The 16201-nt window shown below is 40.9% G+C and overlaps 2 protein-coding genes across 3 annotated transcripts; one reads left to right on the top strand and one right to left on the bottom strand.

Annotated features, from left to right (window-relative positions):
- Positions 1–1486: 1486 nt before the first annotated feature.
- Positions 1487–3853, top strand: gpr84 (G protein-coupled receptor 84). The gene is made up of 2 exons (XM_084035305.1): positions 1487–1561; positions 2139–3853. Exon 2 carries the CDS (start codon positions 2147–2149, stop codon positions 3389–3391), a length of 1245 nt encoding a protein of 414 aa, XP_083891431.1. The 5' UTR covers positions 1487–1561; positions 2139–2146; the 3' UTR covers positions 3392–3853.
- A 1575-nt stretch (positions 3854–5428) lies between these two features.
- Positions 5429–15842, bottom strand: stat2 (signal transducer and activator of transcription 2). 2 transcript variants are annotated; one of them, XM_084038151.1, is made up of 24 exons: positions 15663–15842; positions 15286–15417; positions 15032–15176; positions 14802–14897; positions 14274–14366; positions 14100–14178; positions 13862–13941; positions 13612–13763; positions 12995–13153; positions 12814–12903; positions 11287–11346; positions 11118–11138; positions 10713–10806; positions 10578–10625; positions 10297–10380; positions 10026–10124; positions 9771–9906; positions 9326–9378; positions 8773–8858; positions 8534–8667; positions 8239–8427; positions 7976–8030; positions 7668–7759; positions 5429–6301 (listed from the first exon to the last, which is right to left on the bottom strand). In XM_084038151.1, the coding sequence occupies exons 2-24, from the start codon at positions 15414–15416 to the stop codon at positions 6075–6077; spliced, it is 2403 nt and encodes an 800-aa protein (XP_083894277.1). In that variant the 5' UTR covers position 15417; positions 15663–15842; the 3' UTR covers positions 5429–6074. The 2 variants fall into 2 exon arrangements, with proteins under 2 accessions (XP_083894277.1, XP_083894276.1); XM_084038150.1 differs by having other exon boundaries at positions 15658–15842.
- Positions 15843–16201: the final 359 nt, after the last annotated feature.

Consider the following 16201-nt stretch of genomic DNA (forward strand, 5'->3'; position numbering starts at 1 on the left):
CAGTTAAACTTCAGGGATATCAGTCTGTCCACTTAGGAAACAGAAGTGATTGTGAATCAATGTCACCTGCTTTGGTGCAAATGAAAGTGACAACAAGTGCAACAAATGCAAGAGGTTTTGATGTGGTGGGTACAGAATATTGCTCTCTCCTTCTCCTTCCTGACTGATTCTTCTCTAGTTTTGTGTTCTGCTAGTGTCCTTGACACTACTGAAAGCATCAGGTTCACAGGTAGTCTGGATCCTCCAGGATGGCATATACATGCGTGCAATGGTTTGAAGGTTTGCTGTGTCTCCTAGGACAGTCCCAAGAGTGTGGAAGAGATACAGGAGACAGGGACGTATAAGGGCATCAACCCAGCAGCAGGACTGGCGTTCGTGTCTTAACTGCATTTGTACTTCTGGCCTGATTTTACATAAAAGCTTTGTGTAAAAATACACTGTCACAAGGAAATCTGCATTAAAAATGCTATTTAACTAAATGTAAAAAGGATTTGCTTCAAAGTGAAAGTATAACCCATATGCACAACGGCCCATTAAAAATAATATAGTTACCGTAGGCCTATATCATTGGATAATCCAGTTTAAGGGAGCTTTATATACTTAATAATTAGGTTATTGTCTCCTTATTATATTGCATGTATTCTACTTAATACATCATGGTTTATTAGTTGATTTACATTTTTTTTTGTTAAACTATATAATTTTATGTACACAGGCAGACATATACATAACTGTTCTCGAGCCTTAAAGGGAAGTAGACACTTTTTCAGTAATTGCTCAGTGTTTTCATACTTTGGTCAGTGCAGAATGGTCTATTTTTACCCGTGTGATAGAAACAGGAAGCCTACATGCAGCAGAAATAGGGTCAAAGCATTAAGTCTTATGTATCATCACTAATTCATCATTGCTGTTGCAGTGAAGAAGTCATTCCCACTGGAGCACGATCAGTGATTGCTCTCACTATACGGAAGGGCCAGTAACAGTGGAAAACAATTTGACAATGTAAAAACAATTTACTTTTGTTTCTTTAGTTTAACTTCAGATAAGCTGCAACTGTCGCCTCTGAAATGGTTTCCCTGATCATTTAAATGACACACAAATGCCAAGCACAACAACGGAACAACTGTGTCTCTCTGTAGTGATTCATCTACAGTGAAATTATGTAAGTGAAAACTGCACCACCACCACATGCACAGTTGGACAGAAAGGTTTCAGTGTATTCATGGAACCGTTCCAAAGGCACACAGGGACCTAAATGCAAGTAATACATAACTAACTGTAATACATATTCCTCATATACATTCATTTAAAAAAAAGAAAAGACAAAAAAGAATTTCTTCAGGAATTACGTAAGATCTCTCTTCCTTATTTTGGGCAAGAATCCGAAAACCCCACTTAACACCATTTCTTTGTGTATAGGGTACTTAAGCAACAAAGAGGATGCACATAAAATGTAACACCAGCAGGAAGCCAGACATTCAGCCTGCCACATCCCTGCCGAGAATGACACAGCTGCACATTAACAATTAGAAAGACTTCCAAGAATCTTCAGCAGTAAAAGGTTAGGACTTTTTTTCTCAAATACATTTATTTGCCTTAGAAAGGACATTTTAAATACAAAGTTACACATTTTTCCTAAATATATTCAGTGTTTATTGTATGTTTTATCAATGCTAAATTCCAGCTTTATAGTGTGTAATATTTCATTGACTGAGTCATTATTCACATCAGTGACGTGACCGTATTACAGAGGAGATGAAAAGAGATCAAATTAATTTCAAATATTTACAGTTAAAGAAAGGGGAAGTCTTTTAAATGTACACAGAACTTGTTTCTATGTGTATCTCTTTTCATGCCATATTTAGCTAAATTTTGATGAATTATTTGTGCTTATTGGACAATATATTACAGGTTATAGAACCATGGCAGCTGTACACAACAGTTGTTAATAACAGTACATGTCATTATCCTAAAACAGAAGAAAGTGAAGGAAGTGGTGAGTAATCGAATCTAGAACACCTGACTTCCCTTTGTTTTCGCCACAAGCAAAGAGGGGTGTGTAGAACTGGGTTTCCGTTTGAGTGTTTCTTTCCATGAGGCGTGACAAAGAAGCTAACCTATATTCTGAATCCTGTTAGTTGACAGAATGCAGATGAACCACACAAACCAAACGGAGGATGCCCTCTTCTCCTGCTACAGTCCGTCAGTCGTAGGCTACCGGTACTTTGCTGTGGTGTGGGGATGTGCCGTGACCCTCACCGGTACAGTGGGAAACCTGATGACCATTCTGGCCTTCGCCTTCGATCCACATCTGAGGACTCGCTTCAACGTGCTCATCGTGAACCTGGCTGTGGCCGATCTCCTGTACTGCACCATACTGCAGCCCATCTCAGTTGACTCCTATCTACACCTCAGATGGCGCAGTGGTTCGATCTGGTGCACCATCTTCGGTCTGCTTCTCTTCCTCTCCAACTCCGTCTCCATCATCACCCTCTGCCTGGTGGCAGTAAGCCGATATCTCCTGGTCGCAAAAAGGGCCGTGTTTGACCGCGTCTTCTCTGATCGGGGTCTTATTTTACTCCTGGTCTCAGCATGGGCACTAGGCCTGGCCAGCTTTGGCCCTCTCTGGTCTGTTTATGTGTTCGTGCCCCAGGTGTGCACGTGCAGCTTCCATCGCACTAAGGGTCGCCCCTACACCACCATCCTGCTCTTTTTCTACTTTTTTTTTGGTCTGGGCTGTGTCGGCGTCTTCTACCTCCTCATTTACAGACGTGTCCAGATTGCCTCGCAAGCTCTGCTCCGCTACAGGTTCAGCCGTCGTTCCTCCAGAAAGAAACCAGCTTCTTCAGCACAAGGGACTGATGACAGTGGTGTGGACAGTGGCATAGCAAAGACATGTAGCTGTGAGATAAGCAGCCAGGTGGATCTAACCCAAAATACTGATGTGATCACAGATGAAAAATCCTCCAAATCTGCCCAGAGCTCTGTTATGGCCCAAAATTCATCAGCAACCAAGTCTCCCCCTGACACCGTCCCAGCGTCACCTTTATCAACACCTAATCCCACCACGGCAGCACCTTCCTCCCACTCAGCAACTTCAGGAGATGATGACGAATTTAAGCGTGTGACGCGCATGTGCTTCACGGTTTTTCTGTGTTTTGTGTTCTGCTTCGTCCCCTTCCTGCTGCTCAACATAGCCGACAAACATAATCGCGCTCCGCAGGTACTGCACATGTTCTGTGCAAACCTCACCTGGCTCAACAGCTGTATCAACCCCGTGCTCTATGCTGTCATGAACAGACAGTTTCGACAGGCCTACCACGTGCTGCTCAACAGGGCCGCTGCACCATTCACCTGCCTCTGGAGCCGGTGGTCAACTCGGAGATCCTGAACTCCAGGGCCCTCATTTATCAACAGTGCGTAGAAAAGGTTCTAAATGTTGTCTTACGAATGGAATTTAGGATGTGTGTAAAAAAATATATATATATATATATTTATTTATCAAACATGCCCACGCCGGTCGTACGCACACCAGCGTTGATGAATCCGTCATGTTCTAAACCACCATGCTCGTGCACATTTGGGGTCATTTGCATTCAGAAACGCCCCCAATTAACTAACATCCGTTTAAGAACCATGTGAAAATTCCCTTTTCCCCTAACTGGCATAACGGAGAGCAAAGAAAAGAAACTTTACCGCAACAAAGATTGCTGTTCAGTTCACTTGGTGCAAGTGTATTATCAGTACATTGGTGGAATGAAACCCCTTTCTGTTGACATTATTAAATGTGTTGTGTGACAGCGTTTTTATCGATATGTTGGTGCAGTCTTTCACTCCTATTATATTTGGAAATCCAGCGTAAAATCCCTGTTATATCTCGGTTCATTGTGGATTCCTGTAGGGGACCTGGATTTAGTTTGGGCCCGGTGAAATTTCTATCTCGGGCATTTGAGTAATTATTATTAAAAAAAATAAAAAAATAAATAGATGCTGTGCATAAGCATGGTCAGATCTGTGATTATATCTATAGATATTCATTTATTTATGCGTATACGCACATTTCTAAGTTGATAAACACACTTTGCGTAGGAATGATTGCAGAAACCCATTACGCACAGAATATAGAAGATAAATGAGGGCCTGTGCTAACATCTGCCTGATGTAAATCCAGTGTAATATTGTTCTCATTCTACCACTTTCAATGTTTAAGTTGCAGTTGGCCCAATACTAACTCAAATAAATGGATCAAGTATTGGTGACAATGGGGCAAATCTGATATCTGATATATTTCTACATGTGCGTGTATGTGTGTGTGCATATGTGTCCATTACATCACATGAGAAAACACCAATATTACAAAATCTGCACAGGCTATTCCCCTGTAACACAACATGTCTTGTTTCAGTAATTCAGGAAGTTATGGCCGTGTCTCAACTCTTTCTGATTCTACAAAACTAACGGGAATCTGGCCTTTAGCGTGACATGTGGGTGGAGTTTGCTGATGCATGTCTGAGTGTGCTAAGGCAATAATTTATTTATGATACTGATCTAAGGCAAATAACATTCATACTCATGTCCACATTCTACCGACCATTATAAAGGTGTAATTTAACTTACAAGAAGACACACACGAGTGTCCCAGTGGAATTAATGTTAGAGCTGCGACTGCATCTTATCCCCCCAAAAATGCAGATTGATTCATGACTGTATGTCATGACATTATTGGTTGATACTAGGTTACATAAGCACACATCATATTTTGTTTTACAGGAGGAAAATGACTGAACCTCAATACAGCACAGCAATAGCAAAACACAGCAACACCACCACCACCTTGAAATCCTCAGATTACTGCGTGGCACATGTTGGTGACGTAAATCTACTTTACACTTTACTGTGAGTGCAGTCCATGCCTCTGATACAATGGAGGGCCTTCTCTGGTAACTTGGGGTAAAAACGGTAAAACACTGACGATGTTAACTCAGCTAGCTGCTGCTAATTTAGCTACTGTTAGTTAGCTAACAACAGCTAGGAAGATGGATGTGCGATGTTTCTGGCCACTTGGCTACAGTAAGTTAAGTATTCGCTGACCTTTCATTTCTTCCGTCCGTCTTCAACAACTCTTGAGAAAAACCTCTGCCTCCTCATGTCTCGCTAGCTGCCAGCGTTTCATGTCAGCTAGCAACATTAGAAGTTAGTCCGCGGTGTCTGGGCGGAAGGTTACCACGTGGCTGTTCGCTGAAAACAGCCTGCTGCTGGTTGAGGAGGGTGAATACAACTCTCCATAATGAACAAAACTATTTTAAGAATTATGGGATCACCAGGAGAGCCGCAGAATTTTGTTTTCATAATTACATGCATTTAAACAAACACATTTGTTTAAGATTTGGTTGGACGTCTGGAATTGGCTGCAAATAAACACACAGTCAATAATTTCCCTTTTATCGGTGATAACATTTAATGTTTTAAATGAGCAGGTTAACATAAAAGCATATAACCTAAAAAGAGTAAGTGCCATATGTCAGTACGATTTGTCTAAAGCATCAGCTGGATACAATATAATAACCACCACGGGACTCCTAACCAACACTGAAACAATGAATTATTTGCAGTGTGCCCAATGTTTTTAAAGAATTGTCAGTTTTACAGGTTTTATAGTCTTGTAGAAGTAACAGATGCATGACAGTGGAAGTGTCTTGTGCAGGTGCTTGGGACACCAATGGAGTGGGTGTGAGTCAAATTCAATTATAACCCTTTTGCATCTTCACGTAGTCTCGCTGAATTATTAGTAACAATAAAACAACATGATAAAAGGGAATTATAAAAGACTATATTCTAATGATTTTGATGTGCAAACCAGCATTCAAATACTGATTACAAAAGCTATCCTTAAATATTGACAATAAAATTAATAGAGGGGCTATCAAGTATTTCACATTTTAAAAAACAAACTATAATTTTCACAGTGGTTTACATACATTACAATATTACGACATGGGTGTAAGTCGCTAAAAGTAAAGCTGAAGCTGAATGATACAGTGGTTTGTGGTTTGGTAAATATAGAAAACAGAGGCTTATTGGAAAATGCCTCCACAGGATTGTGGGGGCAGGCAATTAAATCCTGTAAGACCGAAATCGCACAGCTCCGGCCCATCCAATCCAACTTCAGAATCAAAGATGCTGGGGTTGTTGAGATACATCAGTAAATCATTCTCTGCAGTTGCAACAGGGCCAGACAACATTGGATCAATGTGATACGTTTCCAGTGGTGACTGCAGAGGAAGAGGACTCGCGTTTTGTTCTGAGAGCAGAGAAAAGGACAAGAGAAAGATGATGTTTCAACTGTCGTGGCTGTGTTGTACAGACTGAGGCTGGAGGATTTGATTTTGCACAAGATTCTTATGAATTGCATGCAGTGTTGGCAGTTTTCCTTGAGCTCATCAAAGTATTCAAGTTTTCCAACTACTACTTAATAAGCTCAATTTATTTCTAATGTTTGTATGTTCTTTTCGGGTAGTTTGAAAAGGCACAATTTCTCCTGGTAATAATAATAATAACACTAAAATAATAAAAAATAACAATAATATTTGATTTCATGATTGATCATTACTGGTGGTATTGTTTAACCGATGTCTATGTACTGTTTTTTTATTTTACAGTATCTTGATAGATTTTAATACAGCAAAAAAAGTATTCAAGCATCAGAAGGTAGAATCAAAAAGCTAGAAAAAGTGAATACCGTAGATGACCATTTAGTAGCCCGGGCGTTTAATATGCTAAATCAACTTGGAGCCCAGGCGTTTATAAGAACCAGGCGCGTATTTGCAACAGGCTACAATTTATTTTTGCAATGAGCAGCACCAGACCATCATGCAAAGAACAAGGAGCTCACCATAGCACCACTGGAACAAAACGACTTTTTCCCCCCGACGCATCTTTATTGACATCAGACAATAAATACAAAGACAGTTTGTCTGTGTTACCGCGACACAGGGAGCTGATCAGAGCAGTGTTATGAATGATAACGGAAGGGGGGGTCGATCGCGGTAATTTCAACACTGTACATTAGCGCATTTATCTATATCCCTATATCCCTCAGTCTAGCGCGCCTGTGTTTGTGTGTCTGTGTGTGTGTGTGTGTGTGCGCGCGCCTGCATGCGAGAGAGAGAGAGAGAGCGAGAGGAGGGGCTGACTGACAGAAGAGGTGAGAGCCGGTGAAGTGCTGTTAAAAAAAAAGTTTTGTTTTCTGTGCAAGACTATGGTAAACATTTAATCGCCCGGGCGTTTAATTGAACCGGCGTTTATTATGCCAAATGAGGTCGGACCCCCGGCGGCTATTAGAGCACAGGCACGTATTTGCACGCGGGCGATTATTTGGTCATCTACGGTAGGTTAGTAACCCTTTTGCTCAAACAATTAATCTCCACACCTGTTAGATTGTATGTCCAGTGGTGAATACTGTTCATATGCATGCAGTAGAATCAGCCCACAGCCCATTAGAAGTTAGAAAATCAACAATCATAGCCGTCGCCTGACATCTATGTTAAAAGCATTTTCCCCACTGATTCCCTAGAGCACAAGGTCAAAATAGAGAGGGCACGAAAGGGGAGCGATTCGTTGGATGAGGTTTTCAGCTGGATGGGACAGCGAGGAGAGCCATGACTCACCAGCTGCCTCTCCACACAGGCCATTCATTGGCTCCAGGCCTTCACCCTGTGCCATGTCAGAAGACATGGGTGACCTAGCCTCCAGTGTGTTCCTACATGACCAATAACAAACAAGTCATTACAACCAGTTGCTCATGACATAAAAAAGGGCGTGGGTACACTACTCCTTAGATAAAGTACATGCAACTTTAGTTTTTAGTTGTTGTTTTTGGGTAAATATCACATTCGGATATAAAGGACAATCTGCTATTAATTCTAACAGCCATGACACTGTAAAGCAGCCTGGAGGAAACAAATCATGTACTTACTCCTTTGAAACAAACATCAGCTTGGTTTTGATGTACTTTATGTAAGGACTGTCACCTGAAAGAGAACCAGTTTAGATATGAATGTGTCATATTCATAACCAACACTATGAATGTATTGCATGACTACTGCCATGCACACCATTCAAATAGCATTAACCCAAAAAGCAAATGGCATGTGATGTATGTTTTGGGGCAAATTTGTTTTCAAAAAATATTTAAATGGCAAGCAAGAAGTATCAGCGAAAAAAATGTGATGCCCTTACTTCCACTTTTCTCAGAGTAGTATTTTCCAAAAGCCTCTTCTTTAGGGGTGTTGGGATACAGGTAGAGCAGAGGATTTTCTGGGATATTTTCAGCCTCTAAGATCTGGAAATTCCTGATGATTTCATGAAAGGGTATCTGGCAGAGGTCAACTTTGGTGAAGGGCTGGACTGTCTTTACTTCGGGTTCACCTACAATAGACAAAGGATGATCATATCAGATTTGTGTACTGTATCCTTCTACCATGTAACTCTGCGAGGCTTAAGGAGTGTTTGTAATCATAAAGAAATATCTGACCCGCGGTGTTTTCCACCCAGGAGAAGGTGATTCCCCCAATGACGCTTTCACTGAAGCGCAACAAGAACGTGCCTCTTTGTTTCTTCTTCAGGAGGGATTTTTCTTTCCCTTTGCTCACAAAACCCATGATGAGTCTGCAGCACAGATAAAATGTCGGACATAAAACAAGAAACATTTCTCAGTAACTAAAGGCATGAGTTAACTGCACTGCATCAAACCCAGATTAGACTAAAACATACCCATCCCTCCACAGGTTTTCAAGGTACGTTTTCACCATCACCAAGATGCCATCAAACCACACCCAGAAAGTGTCAGGAGTATTTTCCTGTAAAACAAAAAGGTGTGAAGAAGTTCATCAATCCACACCTATAGCATAATCATTAACATTATGTGGCTCTGTGAGGCTATAATGTTCCTTATAAAAGGCCAAACAAATTGTACAGCTTGTTACTGATCCTAATCAGTTATAGTGAATTCAATGGTAGTGGTTGATATGGAAGTCGCTGTCATCCATGGTTTGGTAGCTTACATCCATATTAGCACTAAACACAAAATACATAATGGGAATGTCTTTACATTTGCAGGTGTTTGGTAATAAATTAACATTTTGGATAAATATTTGACCTGAAAAATCAGGGTATCACTAAAGTCAACATGGCAATAATTTCACTCAAGTGAAGCCAGAGGGGATTACAGGGGATCTAAAATGATGAGATCTTTCGAGTCGAAAAGTTAGGGTTAAAATCCCTCAAGCTAAAGTGAAAAATATTTTCTAGGATTTAGTATTCTTACCTTGCTGAATTTTGACCAAGACACTTTATAGGTGTTATAGTTCTGCTGCTTTCCTGGTGGGAAAGCAAATAAATTATGCATTATGTAACTCTCAGTCACTGACATCATCTTTAATGCAACATGAACACAAGCCAGGAAGGATGCTGAAATAGTGTGCAATTCATTATAATCTGGCCAATCAATTATAACTGTGCATGAGTCCTGCTGGCTGTAGAGTTTGTGTGTTAGAGTTTATGGTTAGAGTTGGATTTTTTGGTTATTCTAGGAAGTAATGCTTCCAAATGGCATCCAAAAGGACAAGGTTTTACACTGTGCTTCTCAAGCTCAGATGTATCACTGAGTCTTAAGTTATTTGTTTTATCTTCAAATGTAAAGTCAATCAGTCTCACAGGTGATGAAGCATTTGTGACCAGCAACTAAAGCAGAACGTAGAAGCCGCATTTACCAAAGAGTCTGTGGGCTATCATTTCCAGCTGAGCCTCATTCAGACCACGTTCAGTGGCAGAGAGAAACTGCCAGCTCAACATCTCTCCAAAGAGTGGCCAAGCTGCTGAAGGAGAGTTGGCAAAGAACACAAAGTCCTGGAAAAACAGATGCACATTAACAAATATATGCAAAATTAATTTTTAATGCATTTTAATAGCACAGCCAAACTGCAAAATGCTACAAGGTGGGTGTTAGACTCTTTGGGATCTCTCACCTTGGTGTCCGAACTGAGCAGGTTGAACCAGAGGACAGATGCCCAGGCGCTCTGCTGCTGGCTGGAGTTGGAGATGATGACCACCGGGATGGAGGAGGCCTAGGTTGTGTGCCAAGGAAAAAACAACTACACTTTAGGTCATATTTCTATAATCAATACAACAAAAACCACAATATCGTAATCAACCCTTATACCTAGCACATGTAGGCTATTTTTTTAATGTTAACAAAGCTATAGCTATATAACGATAAGGAAGTAGAATAAACTCCACCTGCAGATCCACCGACAAGCCTTTCAGCTCAAACACAGTGTCGAAGTAGATGATGTGCAGCTCCTCTGTAACACTGAGAGAAATCTGTCACACACACACACACACACACACACACACACACACACACACACACACACACACACACACACACACACACACACACACACACACACACACACACACACACACACGCATCATTATTTGGTTGTACACATCTTCTTAATTTATGACCCGAGTTAAACTGTATGCATATTTCTGCAGGATTTCCATAATCAACTCACATCACTGACTCCTTTGCCACCACCTCCAGACTTTTGCTCCTTCAGAGTCTACAGACAAATACGAGTACCCAAAATGAGTCAAACAACAATATGACCACCTTAGATTAAACACTAAAACAAATCATTATCACTCACGAGATGTCTGAAGTCTGCTACCATGCCTCCACTCTGGCTCTCTGCCATGTTCAAGGCCTTGCTTTTGGTCCCCAGGACATTAAAACGGCGATATCTACAACATATCAAGTAAAAGTTAGGTACAATATGTAGGTAGAATGTCAGTTGCTGTCTGTAAACACAGCATCCAAAACCCTCTCTGGCTCAACGAGAGGGCGAGTAGAGTCGAACATAGCAAAATAAGAGTCTGTAGATACAGACACCACCACACACTTCTACTGGGTCATAAGTGGTGACTGAGAGGGATTCTTCTTGTTTCAGTCTATACACTATTTTTTAGGTTGTGTTGCATATTATGCATTTAATACAGCTCTTCGAGAAGTACCACATGATGGGAAGGTAAAGTTATATAAGTCAAATACTCACCCTTTGGTCAGGGGAGCCTCCCTAATATCAAAGGAGAGAAAAACAGAGCAGTGACCACAGGTGGCAAAAAAACATCCTCATCTATTGTTTGAAGAAAAGAACTGAAGGCTGCGAGTTTGCTTTCTGTGTGTGTCGTGAAAGTAACTCAGGACTCCAGGAGGAATCTCACCTGTCCATGGATACGTTCACTTTCATGGAGTGGTTCAGCTCAGGGAATTTAACAAGAAGCCTGAAAATATTAAGTCAGGTGTAAGAGACTGGTGTCATTTAGAAATATTAAAAGGCAGAATGAGTAGGGATTTGTAGGTTGTGGTTTGTAAAACACAAAATGTTGCATGTTTATGGACGTCCTTGCCCAGTGGAAAGGATTTTTAAACAATAATTTTTTAACAAATCAATTATTCTTGATAAATTATAATTTTATTGTGTGATTTAATATGATTATATATAATCAAATGAGGGAAATGTAGTGGAAAATTGTAACTTCTGCAACATGTAACCTTCTTACTTTTTAAACTTTTATACGTGTACGTATGACTTCTGCAAATGGACCAAACAGTTCATATCTAAAATATTCATATCTGGTGTAAGTGGAGAACAACAGCGCCTTGTAAGGTGACCTTGTATGGTGACCTTCGAGGTGACGTGCTAACCAATTCATTACAGATAAGACGGTTGACTCCTTCACGGGGGGCCTCGCCCTGCCAAGAAGTATATCTTTGTTCTGCAGTTGGCATTCTGCAGAGATTTCACGCAGCATCTCTCTGTGCATGTTGCCTCTCCCTCTTGCAAGATTCAATAAAGCTTATGTTCCAGATCGACAGACTGAGTATTTTATTGCATAGACAGACATCATTTTCATCAAAACTAAATCCTTTCCATAACAGTGTGTGTGTGTGTGTGTGTGGAGAAACTCCAAAGCACTCAGTGAAATATGAGAGCAGAGGACACCATACTTTCACCATACTTTCCATCACATGTTGAAACGTTTCTGACCTTGCTTGCCATTGAATATGTTTTGTTTTCTCTGCTTCTAAGGCATTTGCACAGCTACCTCAAAACACTGAAATGTCCTCAAAGGTTTTGAAATCAGGTGTGGGCCGATATAATTCAGTTGGAGCCTACCCAGCCCTAGTCATAAGTGATGAGCGGGAGGCGTTATTTTATACATGCTTTTTAGGAAATCCAACTAATTCTGCCTTTAAGATACTAAACATTAGAACGCAAAAAATGGTGAAACATAAACACTCTCAATGTAAGGTATTATGAGCAAAACTTTTATAGGTCAATGTCATATTTGGGAAGAGGATAACAGAAGATTTTGCAGAAAATTATTAAGTTATCATTGTTCTCCTTATTATCCGCATATTATTTCCGAAATGTTGCAATGTTTATGTGGTGAACTACAACCCACTACAGTCCAAATACACTGTTTTGGTTGGTTTTGATCTGTTTGGGTAGCTTAAGGTATGGTATTGTTAATATCATGGTCGCTTCTTGTCAGAGGTTCAACATGCACAACTAGCATCACTAACAACTGCATATGTAATTATGAAAGCTGATACTGATTACCCCATCACAATGAAGGCATCGGTCAGAATGTAGAGAGGAAACGTCTATACATATTGATCATATTACACATTTGTACTATTCAAATACATAGCATCGTAGTGATTGCCTGGAGTGGCAGACTGACCTGGTTTTGACAGAAAACTGGACGTTTGTGCGGAGCACCAGGGGTCCTTTCCCCTGAGGCATGGACGGCTGAGTCTCAACCACAAAGGAACTTCAAAAGACAGTGAAACAATAATGTCAGGAAATTTCACAAGGAAATCATAAGAGTGCAAGAGTGAGAAAGTGTTTCCTAAAAGAGAGACCTTTTGAGTAAGTCTTTTAGAAGAGTATCTGCTCTCTTCTGCATTGTAGGTTTCTGGGCCCTCACAGGGTCGTTGTCATAGGACAGTTTTCCCACCAGCTCATCCAGCTTACCAAGAAACTCCCGCATCTGGAACAGACACACTGCCACACAGGTGAACCTACAAAACAAGAGGAGAAGAACAAAGAAATCATATTCACACGTCATTTCGCTTGTTTTTTTTTTATATAAAAAATAAATAAAAATAAAAACACCAACAAATGAAGATCTCGAATTAGAGCTGCCCCCTCTTAGTCGACTACCTGGTCAGTTCTAAGTTGACCGAGATTTCTTTAGTCGATTATTTGTTTTTATGCTATTTTTAATGCTGAATGACTTATTTCCAACAAACTTGTGAGTAAATCCATAGTAAATACAAGATTTAAAGTAGTGCTACTGTGTGATTCTCTGTGGAAAATTGAAAATCTGTCAATTAATTGATTAAAAACGTACAACTAAGAATTTCTTTGGTCAAGGATAGCCCTACCACAAAAGCGATAATTGTGCTGGTGGGATTCAGGAAGTTACAAGTTACAAAATCAGCCTTTATTTTTTCTCCAGCCTAGCACTTGAACATACCACTTCTCTAACTGATCCAGACAGTCGTTGTCTGGAGCGCCAATGCAGGCTTTCTGTTGCCTCCTCTGCCACTCCACCAGCTCCTTCTTCAGCAATATCTCAATCAGGTCATCAGCCCTGTCCAGGAGCTTATTAAGGTCTGACAGTGTGGTCTAAGAACACAATTGTAAGAGAGAAAAATATTATTATTTGGGAAAAGATTAGGACTGAATGGATGGTGGTGTTATTAAAGAGTATTAAAACTATTTACCTTCCTACAATCATTCAGTCTGTTGACGAGTATCTGAAAAACCTTAGCTTGTTCCCTCGCCACCGCCTCATCTACCACAGCTGCATAACCATTTCCAGAGAGGAAATCACAGTTTCCACATGAGACAGACCAAAAGAAAAGAGAAGGTATAGCTATGATTCATTCATCTCTCATACTCATCCTCAGAGAACACTGTCACAGGATGTTAATATCACCACATTTATTTAAATCTGCTTACCTTCCATCTTGTAGGTTTGGTATTTAAAATCAAACTCGTCTTGCTGCTCCTCCAGACAAAACATTGTATGTTCCATGCACTGTATCCAGTAAGTCCAGAATAAAAAATGGATGAACTGTAATAACTTTCAACTACAAAGCACAATATAATGGCTTAAAGCAACATAAACTGCACCTGCACTTCATTTCTGAGGCCAGCCATTTTACGTTCAAGGTCCTGTTGGCTGCTGGTCTCCATGGCTTCTTGCTCTACATGCAAAGACTGGACCTGAGACACAGCAAAGGAGTAGGAGGAGCAGGTGCAAAGATTAAGAGTCTTTGAGATATGGGGTAATATTGTTGCAGAGCAACAAAGAATAGGTGTGAGTAAAAGTGGCAGTTAAATGATATCACTTCAGTTTGTTTGCAGTACATGTGGCGCGTTTTAAACTGTGAATACTTATTTCATTTTAATACATATTTCAGAACAGAACGCAGACCAAATGTATAACGGATATTCCAGACAATTTGAACATATCCTTTGTAAATTTGGTTGTAAATACTTAAAAGTTATGTTGTAAGTTACAGTACTGCAGACACAGAGCACATCCATGCGAAATTGTTTTCATGTGCATGCTTGTATTATTTTTTTAAAGGTTGTATGAGCAGCAGGGTGTGTCCATTCTATTACATGTGTCATAAGTTGATGAATTGTTGCCCATACCTGCTCAGCCAGATCAGCACTCTGCAGGATTTCCTTCTCTTTTCCCAAAAACCACAGGACCGTGTTTGCCAAGCCACACGGGTCATCCAGGTACCTCTGTCAGGAGAGTGAGAAGGATATCACAGTCAAAGCCACCATTATGGTCCTCATATTCACAATGGATATTTCCAATTTCAAAATAAAGCACCCAGTAGTGTTTTTGCATTCCACAAATCCCAAATCAAACAAACCTGAAAGTTCTGTTTATAGCGTCTAAAGTTGTGCTGCATTAAGAATGACTCCTCCTGAACAAAACGGCTGTGTTGGATGTCCAGATTCTCCAGTAGGACCTGGAACAGCGCCATGGCCAAGTCGTGGTCCCGTGCAGCTCGTTGCCTTAAGAACAACACACATACAGCAGAGTTTGACAAGCAGTGTGGTTGAATAGGATTTTGATACAATTACAATGATGTCAGGGGCAACAGAGACGAGAGTGCCGCCTTACCACTCCTGCTTCTCTATCCAGCCTGACAGGTAGTGCCGCACATCCATAGGCAAAGCATCCCGATCGTAGAGCTCATGTAACTGCTGTGTGTAAGCAGCAGGCAGCTCCCTCAGTCTGTCCCACTGAGCCATCCTAAGGTTGATCAGGGAAAACAACTTAGTGTACACAGAGCACTAGCAGACAGCGCCATTACAGGTCCATGTAACCAAACAACAGCTGAGGAAGCAAAGTGCAAACGATATGAGACGACATGACGACAATTAACGTTACATAAGTCAACTTATTGGCTGCAAAACGTGTTATTGTATTTTTTTTACAGGCCATCGGAAGTTGAGAATAATGCTGTCATTTGTATTATTTGTATTTGCTCACCTCACTTTAAATGTTGTCAGTCCGAGTCCACTTAAATGTCACTAAAGTTAGATAACTGGTCATTTAAAACAGGCGCATAGCTAGTTGTTTGTTTTACTCTCGCGTTACTACCGAGCTGTAGCTGCTGTTCGACGTTGGTAAAAACAAAACAGTTTACAAGCTAGCAGGCGTGTAAATGTTATTTCCTTGCTGTTGTTTTTTTTACTTGGTTCTCCGTTTCATTGGTAGTCTCCTCATCCCTCCCAGGTGCTTCTTCTCAAGCTCACCTCGGGCGACATTATGGCTCCTACACAACTGCCGTTAACGCACGTAAGAGCCGAAATGTCCGCGTCCCGTCACACAGTTTTCTCGTGAGCCCAGAGCTAACAGCTCATTGGTCGAGCCGCACACAGAACAGCACGCGCCGTTGGTCTGCTTCCACGTCAATCAGTAGCGAGGGGCGTGGCGAGCAAGATAGAAACTTACGGCCCCTCGACTGAACAATTCCCGAGAAATGAGGTTGTGAAAGTGGAAGTGACGAGGCCAGCATGTGACACACTCACGG

The sequence above is a fragment of the Eutrigla gurnardus genome (assembly GCF_963514095.1).
Source record: "Eutrigla gurnardus genome assembly, chromosome: 2".
Taxonomy (NCBI): domain Eukaryota; kingdom Metazoa; phylum Chordata; class Actinopteri; order Perciformes; family Triglidae; genus Eutrigla; species Eutrigla gurnardus.